The 13,590-nt window shown below is 39.4% G+C and overlaps 1 protein-coding gene across 2 annotated transcripts in view; it reads right to left on the bottom strand.

Annotated features, from left to right (window-relative positions):
- The window catches only part of COL1A2 (collagen type I alpha 2 chain), a 43,224-nt gene that overhangs the window by 7,157 nt on the left and 22,477 nt on the right, over positions 1-13,590 (bottom strand). For both annotated transcript variants that reach the window (XM_009286338.1, XM_009286337.1), the window contains exons 26-42: positions 13,395-13,448; positions 12,649-12,702; positions 12,468-12,521; positions 12,315-12,368; positions 11,428-11,472; positions 9,139-9,237; positions 8,297-8,404; positions 6,897-6,950; positions 6,278-6,331; positions 5,646-5,699; positions 5,484-5,537; positions 5,274-5,381; positions 4,244-4,297; positions 4,089-4,142; positions 2,796-2,957; positions 1,251-1,358; positions 720-827 (exon numbers count right to left, since the gene is read on the bottom strand). In XM_009286338.1, the coding sequence (XP_009284613.1) occupies positions 720-827; positions 1,251-1,358; positions 2,796-2,957; positions 4,089-4,142; positions 4,244-4,297; positions 5,274-5,381; positions 5,484-5,537; positions 5,646-5,699; positions 6,278-6,331; positions 6,897-6,950; positions 8,297-8,404; positions 9,139-9,237; positions 11,428-11,472; positions 12,315-12,368; positions 12,468-12,521; positions 12,649-12,702; positions 13,395-13,448 (1,278 nt within the window). The remainder of the gene's footprint in view (positions 1-719; positions 828-1,250; positions 1,359-2,795; positions 2,958-4,088; positions 4,143-4,243; positions 4,298-5,273; positions 5,382-5,483; positions 5,538-5,645; positions 5,700-6,277; positions 6,332-6,896; positions 6,951-8,296; positions 8,405-9,138; positions 9,238-11,427; positions 11,473-12,314; positions 12,369-12,467; positions 12,522-12,648; positions 12,703-13,394; positions 13,449-13,590) is intronic.

Below are 13,590 nucleotides of genomic sequence, written 5' to 3'. Positions count from 1 at the left end.
TATGTAGCTCAGCCACAATGTTAAAGTGTATCTGTTTTGTTAGGAATCCAAAATAGTGCTGAGTGTTGCACAAGTCCAATTACACAAAATGTTGGAATTCAGTTATGTGCTTCGGAATCCAAAATAGTGCTGAGTGTTGCACAAGTCCAATAACTGAATTCCAACATTTTGTGTAATGTGCTTCATATGCCTTCTGAGTGGGCCTTAAGTTAAAAAACACTTTGTCTTTAATACCACGAATCACTAGATCCCTTAAGTAAAAGTGACTGCAATTTTTATACTTCCCTAAAAGATATGTATATTGCATCTAACATGACGCTTACGAAAATTTGCTGGTAACAAGCTTTCCTGATATATTCTTCTCTATAGCCAAAACCTTATCCCCCGGGATGTACTATTTTTCCCAGCTCCAACAATGAAGTAATCTTCTTCCCACTCCATCTTTCTTGGCAAGTAAGTAAAAAGTCAAAAGATTCTGATAGTGACTCCAGGATGTATTTCAGACACAACTTGTGCCTTGAAGAATTTGTCACCTAGTTGGGAGCAGGAATCCACGTCTATTAGAATCCTGCTTTAATTTTCCCTGAAGACATCGGAAGGTATAAGTTTGCTTGTTTGCAAGTTTGCAACCTCCAGTTGCATCCATCTTTTCTGTGTATTTGTCTTCAGCTCAGAATAAAAGAAAAGCAATCCTGAAGAGGAATTAAGACATAGCTTACATCACGACCAGCTTCACCAGGAGCACCATTTGCACCAGGAGAACCCACAGGACCAGAGGGACCACGGGCACCAGGAGGACCAGAAACACCCAGGGGACCGGGTTCACCCTAATACAGGAACAGTGGTAACAAAATGTGACATTATAATACAACATAAACCAGTCTTACAGAACTTTTGGCCTATATCTAAGAGAAACATTTCTTTGCAATCAATTCTAGTAGTGAAACAGATCCAGGACAAGAAACATATCTAACTATACCAAATACTATCTTCATTCTAAATTTTCTTCTATCAGAAACCTCTGATGCCATTCAAAAATATGCTCACCTGCAGACACAAGTCTTGTTTGTCTGCAGCAAGCAATAATTTCTTCCACGGCTCTAAGTCCGTTAGGTCCATATCCTCTGTTTGCAGCAGCAATGGAAACAGCAGAACCTACATCTCCTTTTCCCTGGTTTCCCTTAAGAGAGGACTCCAACTTTTTTCTTTACACCTATCTGTTTAAAGCAGTTAACTAGTCATATACTCACTGTTGCTCCAGAGATGCCTGGAAGACCACGTTCTCCCCGAGAGCCAGGCAGACCAAGGATACCAGGAGCACCAAGAATACCCTGAGGACCTGGGCTACCAGGAGGACCCTATGACATGAAGAGAATATTATTTATATTAACAGAGAAAAATCGATTTTTATGGCTCTCCACATTTCTCATTTGTTTTGCTCTACAACAGTACCTACTGCTTTCCAAGGATCTCAGTGTGTGTCAGTGCTAGTTCCTGCATGGAAGAAGTTCTAACCAAGCCATAAGACTTTAAACTCCAAAGCTAAAGGTCTGTAAGAATGTAATGCCAGTTATACTCCCCTCACAACTGTTTTCCAGTGAAAATGCTGTTTCTGAACAACACTATACACATGCTTTTTCCCTTCCCATTCAATAACAGTGGGTGATGCATGAAAATTGGGGTATTCGGCACAGAGAAGATGACTACGTGAGGGGATTCCACAGCGAAGAGACTGATCATCTGAGACTGATCCTGAGACAGCCTTAGAAGATCTCTAGGTGTTATCTGACATCTCCAAACAACCCTTAGAGCTCTCTACTGACCATTTGAAAGGTAAAGGTTGTTTAGTTAAGTGACTTTTCTATTTCCTTGAAATTTGAGCATATGTGGCACTAAACTTGGCATAAGTAATCATCCTGACAGATTGCCCTAAATTATTATCCTAACTTACAGTCAGGCCTACTAGTTCAATTCTGTTTTTCATAATTGAAATTAAATTAGAACATAAAAATTAGAAAATTTATTGCTTTATACTGGACATTAAAGGGCAAATTTTCAATTGTCACTTTCCAAAAATTTTAACATACATGTCTGACAATGACACTGAAGAGTCCATTCTTAGCTGCAACTTCTGCAGATCACAGAAGGAATTTCTATAGGTTTTTATTGAGAAACAACAGCGCGGTAATTCACACAAGTGCATACTTCCGTAAGACAGAAATGTGCCTGACTTTAAAAATGCCAGTAATTCTGGATGTGCAAGCTTAAAGACACTCAAAATTCATTTATTTATTTGCCTAATTCTAAGCCACCCTGGGGTCAGACAACTTAAACCTTTAGTCAGACAACTTTAATCCCCACAAATTAGAGTTTCTGATGCAGAAATGAATTGGGATTGTTCTAAATGGATGTTCACATGTTCCTCCTTTTTCCATCCATGATGCTCAGTTTCAGAGCAGGAGACTCTGCTTCCCTTTCTCAGACTAAGTAGTAATTTCTCCTGCAGTTGGCCTTGTTGCTTTCACTTGGGCTACTTGCAGAGAAAGATGCAACTCACCACAAGAAAAAAAGAGAGAAAAACCTGACCCAAAGATCAGGTTCACTTTTTATGGCGTGTTTTGTCAAACATGTCTATAAACAATTTCTTGAGTCTCAGTGGAGCTTCTACTTAAAAGCTTTGCTAAATTTGTGGATAAAAGAGAAAAGCCCTTCACAAATACCAGAAGTATCTTAGAAGCCGTAACATTTACATGAAGAGAAACATTTTTAATGAGATGTGATACTCAGTAACTTACAGCAGCACCAGCCTCTCCAGATGGACCTTTCTCACCAGCAAAGCCAGGTGGGCCAGCAATACCTTGTTCACCAGTACGGCCAACTGGACCAACATCGCCACGTAGACCTCTAGCACCATCTTTGCCAGATGGGCCAGGAGGACCAGGGGGACCAGTGATGCCCTAGGATTGAGTATAAATATGATATCATTACAGTATAGACCCATTAACTGGGGAGAACAGAGATAAGTTTCATTTTATGTCCATGTACAAAAACTGTGCTTTGCAATAAACAGGTTATCAGCTGTTCTGAAGCAGCAACTTATATTGCTTTTGTTAGCCATGGATAGCTGGAATCAGTAGAATTATTGAACTGAGAGATTTTATTTTTTTTACTCAGAGCAGGTGAAAGTGGCAAAATTTGGCAGGAAAATATTGATTTGGCTCTGGAGACATTAATTGCAACTGTAAAATCTATGAGAAAAAACCTCTTCCAATTCAAAAGGATTATTCGCTTTGGATACTGGGATTTACAATATATTTAAATGTAGGGTATCTAAGGAAAGAAGTGCCTTTTGGTAAAGGTTGGAAACACCTTTGGAAAGAAAAATACAAATGTCAATTTGAAATGAGAATTTTTGGCTGAAAAATAAAGAAACAGGGATTCACATTCTTAAACACAATGAGAGGTTGCCCTACTTGAGACAGGGGCTGGAACTGCAGATACTTTAGAAACTGTGGACAGAAGATAACCTTAACATTCTTTTTCAAATAGGACATGACCTTCTTATTCCACTCAAAATCAATGGCTATGCAGTTACTCACGGTGAACAAAAGCTAAAGCAACACAGAGTTTTACAAATGGTTAGGCACCTCAAGATACAGAGGGATGCTTGATGGATTGTAAAAAAAAAACCAACCAAACTAAATGCATAACTCCCACTCTGGGAGTTTAAAAATTTAAAAGACTTTCTTATCTCGTCCAGTCCTATAAGGATCTGAGGTGATTCCAGTGCAGTTAGAATTTGTGTCCATATAACAAAAATGAGGATTATCCCTAACCAATGCAACTTCTGACTTGTCTCCCATTAGAACTTCTTCATTAGTTACTTACAGCAGGGCCGGGAGGACCAACTCTTCCAGCAGCACCAGGGAAACCAGTCATGCCCTAAAAATGAAAGTGAAAAGGAAGATTTGGTTTAAAGGAAACAAGTGCAGTTAGAATTTGTGTCCATATAACAAAAATGAGGATTATCCCTAACCAATGCAACTTCTGACTTGTCTCCCATTAGAACTTCTTCATTAGTTACTTACAGCAGGGCCGGGAGGACCAACTCTTCCAGCAGCACCAGGGAAACCAGTCATGCCCTAAAAATGAAAGCGAAAAGGAAGATATGGTTTAAAGGAAACAATGACTTCATGACTTCATGAAAAGCAACAATGTCAGTGCTAAAAGCCTGAAGACTTACAGGAGGACCAGCATCACCACGAGGGCCAGCAGGACCAGCAGCACCAGCGGGGCCCTATGTATGAAGGATTGAAAAACACAGATGAATCAAGCAAAGACTGTTCATATTCCCTATTCAGAATAAGGGCTCAGTCTCACCCTCATGGAAGTTAAGGGTGATTTTGCTTTTTACTTTAACAGGAGGAGGACTGGGCCTAAAACCACGATTCCTGTCCTGATACTAGGGTAGTAAATACTCACAGATTGTAAGGACTGAGAAGAGTTGCATAAGGCATTTATGATTCAAATGAATTTGCCTTGCAAATGTTATGTGCATCTAAGCAAATATGGAAGTCAAAATGTGAAAGACATAGTAAGGCAAAGAACAGCAAGTCTTCTGTTTGCACTGTGTGACTAATACAGCCATGTAGTACAAAGGCCTGGTATTGCTCTATTAGAAGCATACAGTAAGAACCCCAAGCCATGTTATCTCGCAACACTTTACAGTATTTGAAATACCAGGGCCTGACTTTCTGCATCATTTCAACCAGTTCCCCAATAATGGGCTGCATGCATGTGAAGTAGTATATACCTTAGAGCTATAAAGGTGTTAGCACATGAAAAGCCTGTGTGCAAGTGGGTGCAGACAAATTTGCACATATGCTACTGGATGACTGGGTCTGAAAGTCAAGACTGCGACAGCACATCCTGTCTTTGAGAGGAAGATACCACCATCCTCAGCTCAGAACTTACCCACAATCACCCCCTGAATGGTCCAAGATAGACTGATTTTGCTGATCTTCAGGGCAAGTTGAAAATTATTTTTTTTTTCTCTTCATTTCAGTTCCAGACTCACGATCTGAGCCCACATAAATAGATTGACAAAGTTTATATAATGTGTGAAAATCAGTATGGTGACTTTCCTCACAGCCTAGTTCGAAGTTTTGGGTTTTTTTTAATTACCTTTTCAAAATTCAAGGCCTTCAGGCTAGCGTATTGCTTGCATAGCACAGTTAAGAACCATGCATTTTACAGAGACACAGTTCACTTACTGGTGGTCCAGAAGCACCAACTGGGCCAATAGCACCTGTTGGTCCACTTTCACCCTTAGGTCCTTTAGGCCCACGCTCGCCTTTAGCACCAGGCTGACCAGCTGCACCCTATGGGCAGAAAAACACACAGAACAAGGAGTTGTAAAAGCATGCAAAGGAAATAGAGGAATGGCGTGGCATCAATAAGAGGAAAGCTCAAACAATACTCACAGGAGGTCCAGCAAATCCACTAGGACCTACGGGACCAGGCTCACCACGTTCACCCTAAAGAGAGGACAAAGAAGAGATGACTGGTTGGGATGGGCTTTAAAAGGGCATTTTTCTGAACATCATGTCTTTGACACAGGAATAGTTGTAGGAATTGTTACTTACAGGGATACCACGGGCACCAGCAGGGCCAGCGGGACCAGCAGGACCTCCTTCACCCTAAAACAGATGGCAGAAAACATTATGACACTGTAGGGGAAAGCCTCACTGCAGTCAGAACAGAGGTGATCTTGTGGTACAGACGCATATAGCGAGTTACCCCATGTCTCCAATGGAGAGGGTGTTACTGAAAATGCTTCTGTTTTGACCCACCCTGTATTAATAATTCCTAACGATACTCGGACAGGATAAAGAATCATTCTGAGATAATGTGTGGTTGTTCATCACCATATCAAAACCTCTTCTCACAGTGTGAGGAGGATTGTGGAGATTAGCCTCAACTGGGAAGAATTCAGACAAAGCCTAAATCAGAATCTTCTCCCCATATAACCCACTGCCATGTAGATGTGCATCCCTTCCCTACCCTTTTAGGAAAAGGTTTTGGGTGCTATGGCAAACTTCACTGAATAGTTTTACAGTCCCAATAACACTTGCCTCCTAAATCTGAAAAACTTGCAGAACTCGTGTGCACTAGAAAGATGGAACTGTTTTTTATGGAACGCCTCATCTTAAATATTCATGCGTGGGTAAACTGCATAAACAAACAAGACACTTTTTCATTCAAAGAGTAGACTTACCCGATCACCAGCACCACCAGCAGGGCCAGGAGCACCAATAGCACCAGGAAGACCCTATAGGTCAAGAGACAGGACACCATTTCTAACAAAATGTAAGCAGGAGTGACTACTTTTAATATTTTTTCTCCTTTCTCCTGGAGACAGGTGTGTGACTTTCTTCCAGCTGTTTTCAATATAAGGACACATGATTTTGTAAAACAAAATCTTTTCTGTTATTTTCCATCCAAAGTATGAATTCTAGGACAGGCAGCCAAAACCTCAAATTAATGATGATTTTGTGTGGCTTTGCAGGCTGCCTTTAAAATTAGCTGTCTGGGCTGAGCCCATAAAGCTAAACAGGATAATGTCACACTGAACAACTGTCTATGAAATACAAGGTTCTCTGCTGATGTCATTTCTCTGCTTGTGTGCATGAGAAGTTATAATTTTTCTCTCTTCCCCCCCAAATTCAAACATCACTGGACAAGGGGCAACAAAATCATATTGATTTGTATCAAAAGTGAGCAGATATAAGAAGAAATGCAATACAGTGGGAAATGGAAGTCCTGAACATCCTTTTTAGTCACTTAAGTTCTGAGGTGTAGCAAGGTAAACTCAAGTAGAACCAAAAGATACTTACACGAGCACCATCTCTTCCTGTTGCACCAGCATCACCTCTCAGACCCGGGGCACCCTAGAATACACACAGAGGAAAAAAGCATCATATTGGTAACAAACATAATAGCTCGTATGAAAGAAGTCTTGAACTGTTTGCTGAGTATCCATGTATTACTTGCATATCATATGAGATGCTTATCATGCTAGTTTGTTTGGGGAATGGACTTCGATTATTATTTCGTTCTTATTGCTGAGTATGTATTGACTTGCAAAGCAAGAATTTGCAGACAAAGGGGACTGACATGCTTTTCAGAATTATGAGCCTGCCTCTTTCATGGGAAACCTATTTAGTTTCCCCCAGGAGGCAAGAATTTTGAATGGAATTAAAAATTCAAACCCAAGTTGATGTATATTCCAAATGATGAATGTAAATCCCCACTCAAAATCCCTTTTCTTTTGGTCAAGAAATAACCATACATAAAAATTATTTTGGGTATTCGTGTTATACTTTCTATTTGAAGCAGGAAAAGAACTGTTAAAAACAATGATGTCATATGAGTGGTCACATAAAACGCCCTATGTTTTGTATAACAAAAAGTTATATCCAGGCCATCACTAGTGTCAAGAAATCAGACCAGCACTCTGTTCTCTTTTTTTTTTTTAATACATCCTACTCTTTTGCTTTAATCTGCATGTCAGTACATAGTGTTTTATAAAAAGTTGCAAGCAATTTTCATCTTAATTTCCTTACAACTCCCATTTATGCTAAATGACTATGGATTTTTTAAGTAAAAAATAAATAAAGCAGTTCTAGAAATCTCAGTTTAGAGTTTAACTAACGAACAGAAGAGAATATAGAATGAGATGTACGTAACAAGATAAAAATCAATTTTATAGATAATTATATGGCTAAAGCAGAGGTAGCAACAGGACTTGCAACCAGACTTCACAGCTTTATATAAGGGCTTACATTGGCTAAAATGTAGACAACTGATATAATCACAACATTTTTGTAACTGATTTACTTTTATCATGGTCACTGTGCCTAGAGCAGTCAAGGATTTGATCAGAGTCCTTTGTGATCAGTAGGCCCATTCCTGCTATAAAGCCTGTACTCAAAGACAGCTTTAGTATTTCTTCAGTAAAGATAAGCTCATTGTTAACCAATCCTGTGAAGCACTAACTGCCACTTAAACCAATTCCAAATGCTGAGCAAAGATCAAAATACTGTCTGAAAAGACTGTCAGTCTGTTAGACCAACAAAACCTCTACTTACTGACTACTAATGAGTCACTATGCAATAGAGTTTCACAGTAAATAAAAGTCGCATTGGGGTAACCTGCAGTCTTTAAGTTTATGAAATTCAAGCATCTCCCAAACCTGTGCATGCCATAACAAAGCAGGTTAGACCGTCCACCTTACCTTTTCACCCTTGCCTCCTGGAACACCAGCAACACCTCTCTCTCCTGGGATTCCACCAGGGCCAGCAGGACCAGGACCACCAGCAGCACCAACATTGCCAGGCTCGCCCTAGCAGCAACAGCATATCATGTAAGACAGGTCAAATCATTCACACAATTTGGAACAAAATTTTGTCATTGCTACTTTGCCCATCGTTCTGCTTGCTTATAAATGGTGTGAGTAGTAGTATTTCATCTTAAGCTATTGTACTTATTTTACTTTTTCAGCTAGTGAAGATGCCAGACATGAACACTCACTCCGATTCTGTGGGCTCCTGAGGTTTTAGGGTGTCCCATATTCCAAACTAAACTTTTGTGGAAAGACTACCAACAAAAATCTTGAAAACTAAGACCTATATTCAATTAGCATCAAGCCAATGCTATTTTGATAGATGCCGGCTCATTATTCTGCTGATGTTTTGGGGAAAATATTGCTTACTAGACACAAGAACTTCTGTATATAAGTAGAGGTGGGAATAAATAGAAGTCAGCGTGAATTTTGGCCAAAATCTTGGACCCTATCTTAAAACAGAATAATAGTATATCCAGCTGACAAGCTGTATTCAAACTGATTCCAAACTGGAGTTCCCCTCCCGTTGTCTATAGTGCTAAACGTAAAAACCTTTAATATTGGTGTGGACTAGCTGGGATGGAGCTTTACCATTTGAAGAAACGACCCAGTGGCTATGGTCTATAGGTAAACTACCTGTTACCAGTAATCACTTATGCTCTTAGGAAAGAAGGTTTTGGATTGCCTTCATCAGGAATTCAACAGTAAGGCAATGGCAGCTGGAAAAGGCTTACCTTGTTACCATCAGGGCCTGGTGGGCCAGATGGACCACGACTTCCAATGGCACCAGCAGGACCAACAGCACCGCTTTCACCGGGAGGACCACGTTCACCCTGCAGGAGACAGTCTGATTTGAGTTTTTCCTTGAATTATTCTGTAGCTTAGAGGTTTAAAAGCACTGACTAGTAGCAATGACAATGTGATGCATTTTTAGCTGAACAAACCATTAAGAACTATATTAGAATTGTGCAGATGCTAACTAAACTGGTCATAAGAATTGGCTCTAGCTTTTGACACAAATACAGCAAAGTGAAGTACTAAAGTCTTGCATCATGATAACAGCTGACACTTAAAGTACAAGTACTTCTTGAACATGGATTTTGGCTACTGTGCTCATTCTGGTAAGTGTCTTGCATTCTATTGTCAAATGGAGCTTCTGATACCAATCTGAGGGCAGATAATGGATTCTAGTGAAATTAGAGCCATAGTAATTGGTAAACAATTATTTTTACAGTGGCAAATGCCTGGTGAACACTGGAGAATAAAGGTGACAGCTAAAGCCTACTAATGTGACCTGTACATTATAACAGGTATAAGGATAAATTCTGAGACAGAGGTCATCTGGAGACGTGGAAGTAGCCAGAAACTGGGCTTAAATGCACAATAGATGTATCAAAGGTAGAAATATCAGTTTAACTAAAGGCATCTCAAATTATCCCAGTGTAATCCAGCTGGACATCAGTGAATACTCTGATAAGGCATAATGGAGACTTTTAGTTATGTTGGAGAATTTCGGAGTTTGAATGAGAACTATAATGTGGTCAGAAAACTGACTCAAGGAGAGGTACCACACTGCTGAAAAGCACCAATGATGCAGAAGGCTAACATATTGTAGTGATGTTCCCCAATTAATGTATCTTTTCATTATTTGTATATATATTTTGTTAATGACAGAGAGGCAGAAAAGGAAGAAAGATATTTGTGAAATATGCACATATCACAAAGGTGGAAGCTCTTGTCAACAGGAAGAAGGGTTGACTTATTACACAGGAAGAAGTGAATAACCTGCTGGCCGGCTGTCACAGTAGAAGTGGGACAAAATTCAAGAATGCAAAGTACCAGGCCATTTATTTAGGTACCAAAAATGAGTATTTGTGCTGTAAATGGGGGGCTCACCTGCTGAAAATGACAGAAGGGGAAAGGTGATAAACAGCCAATGATACAGACATGAAAAAGGCAAATGTGATCTGGCACAAGCAATGAGTTATTTTTAGGAAGTGTTAATTTTGTTGTACAAAGTATCAGTAAGACCTAATTTGGAATATTGAATGAAATACACTCTGGCTGGGTACAAGATGCTTAAGGCAGGCTAGAGTAGAGACAGATAACTGCTACTACAATGATAAAGGGAACTTGGCTTGGATAGATTAGCAGAATGAAAGTTTAAAGAGGACATGGTTACTAATACAGCCTCAGGGGACTAAATATAGGGAGGAAAAGTGTTATTTAAACTGATTGACATGACTGATAAGAGTGAATGGGAATATTTGTCATGAATACATTTAGTCCAGAAGTCAGAAGAAAAGAGGAAACAGTGGAAGTAGTTTAAATATCAACTTCTTTATAGGGGGATTTGGAAAGCAAATAATTAATCAAGCATCTTATAAACTACTCATTGCTCTGCATAAATGGGACTTTCCTGCCATGCAGGAAGGCCTCCACACAAAGCTCTCTACAGTTGTTTATTCACAGTGCAGGAATAAAAGGAAGTGGGGGGCAATATATTCTAATGACTATTCCAGGCTCTGGATTTAGCCCACCATTTGTTCACAAAGACATTACATGGGAGGTAGGAACTGGCTAGCAAGGGATGGTATGGCTGAACTGGTCAGGGTAAGAAGGTCTGTGCACAGGCACTGGAGATGAAAATTCTCATATGCACCAGGCCTCAGTGTAACACTGTAGGGTCAGTCTTTTGTCATCCACATTCTCATTGTGAGGTTCATTAATAGAAAAAAAGAAAAATTAGATCAGCTCATCAGGATATCATTACTTGGGTAATGTTCATATTGCTTATCTGGAAGTTTACCAACACTGGCAACTATTGTGTTACATAATCATATATCCTGACACATGCAAAGAGCAGAGAAAATTCTCCTTCATTCCTGGGAGTCTGCTGCAATATGTTGTATTCTGTAACTGAGAAGAGCCGTTTGACTTGAGAAACTTGGAAATGTATATAGTTACTTTTATTATTGAACACATTAAGACAGTCTGTACTAGGTTTCAAATGAGTTACTCACTCTTGGGCCAGCAGGACCAGGGATACCAAATTCACCATGAAGACCCTAGAAGAGAGTAGATGTATTGGTAAAGCTTATTTCTAAAGAAAACTTATTACCTTAAATTGTGCTTTGTTTCTTAGCAGTAAATAGAAATGCCTCTCAAATTGCAGCAGCATATTGAAAATCTTCAGACTAGAACCAGTCTTTTAGATACACAGAAATAAACCCTTTTCATATAGCTGCACAGTATCTCAAAGCACACGAGAGAATAATTTCTCATCTGAGGAAAGAGTTAGCTATTAAATTCCAAGCTCATTTTTCAGGTACATGCAATGTAAACTCTTTTACAGGGACACAGAAGGATGTAACTATAAACTTTAAGGGTGGTTATGACACATAGGAGGTGCAATTTGCAGATTACATCACATACATTAACTGCACAGAACCTAGAGCCTAAATTACCACTGAGCTACCTCTGTTGTATGCCATTGTAAATTCACTGAAATCAACTGAGGTGCAAAAGCATACAATTGGAGTAATGCAGGTTAGATTGAACCTTAAAGATTTCAAAAGAAATTTGAAATAAAGTATTTTCCATGTACTGTCTTGTCTTTTGGGAGAGGGGGCATATTTTATTGCTGCTTAAGGCCTGAAAAGCAAAGGATTGGCTTTGCTCAGTTTCATACCAAAACTTTGAAAGAAGAAGTATGTTGCAAATTCCAATGGACCTTCTTCGTTTGTGGCTAGCTTTAACAAAAGGGACTATTAAACTTTGCATATAACATGGGTTGCTTTGTTTTGGCAAATGGATCCAACAGGCTCTTGCTTCACCACATTTGCAATTGTAAACATAATGCTTATGCAATGCCTGCCCCTACTTGTGGAGTACTGTATCTGTCACTCACCCTTTCGCCTGGTTTACCAGCTTCACCAGCTGGACCCGAGGGACCTGGCAGACCCTAAGTGTAAAGAAACAAGAATACAAATAAAGTTAAGGCAGAAGTACTTCATGCTTTGTAAACCATAGGTAAGATTGAACAGAGCACATAGTTACTTACCTGGAAGCCAGGAGGGCCAGCGGGGCCTTGTTCACCCTTTCCACCTTGGTTGCCCTGGATGGAATGGAAAAACAAGTGATTAACTTAGAAACAGAAATGCAGGAAAATGGATTTTGAAGTTGGAAGTCCCACTGATGAAAAGGAAATCACAAATTGGATCTGTGTGGAGGCTGTTACTTACAGTGACCCCAGGAGGACCTTGAGCACCGTTGTTTCCCTCTGGACCAGGAGCACCCTAAATGTGTTCAAGTAGAAAGATGTTATCAAAGTTTTGATTTGTTATGAATAATATCTCTCTAAAGTACTTCCGTGCCAAAAAACAAAGGTCTCTGGCTGCATATTTTTAACTCACACTGGTACACTTAAGGTAAAGTCTTAGGTTTATTTGACTTAACTACTTGCTTGTAAGAGCTTCACTGTCAAAAGGTACTAAAGATGCTTGCAATTTTAAATTCTGGTGATTATTTTAGTTATTGAAGCACATTCATCCTTACGGAAACTTCTTTTGGAATTACAGATATAGGAACTTGGCTGATAGACTGCATTTTTCCCATAAGAGACCAATTATCTGATCCCTTAAACGGAAGATTTAGTAAGTTTCAACTATCAGTAAGAAGTTGGAAATTTACAGGATAAATTAGAAACCATACACTGTCCTCAAAATTTTGCACAAGGAGTGCTATTTTTTTCTTCTTCATAGGATGCTAATACCCCGTAATTAGTTACCCAATCAATACCCAAGAAGAGTAATTTTCATTTATGCCTTAATAGTCCCCACTGACATGAGGCTAGATGAATGCATTCCAAAGTGCTTTTCCATTTCATCATCTGTTCATGCTTGCACAGGACAATGCAATCTTATTACAGAGGTTTTGAAAATCTACTTTTTTCTCTCTGGAGGCTGATAAAGAAAACATATCCACATACCCGTGGGCCAGCAAGACCAACATTGCCTTTTTCACCAGGTTTGCCAGGTTCACCCTGAAGTTGAAAGAAATAGATATGAAAGTTAACCAAGACTTCGTATCAGATTCAGTTTAGATTACTAGACAGAGACTGATATTCTCCTTGCCAGAAGATTTATCGTAATATTTCTTTAACCCTAATTAAAAAGCCTACAAGC

Source organism: Aptenodytes forsteri, unplaced genomic scaffold (genome assembly GCF_000699145.1).
Source record: "Aptenodytes forsteri isolate BGI_AS27 unplaced genomic scaffold, ASM69914v1 Scaffold55, whole genome shotgun sequence".
NCBI lineage: Eukaryota > Metazoa > Chordata > Aves > Sphenisciformes > Spheniscidae > Aptenodytes > Aptenodytes forsteri.
Note: the sequence above shows the minus strand (reverse complement) of the source record. Positions and strands in the feature narration are given on the sequence as shown.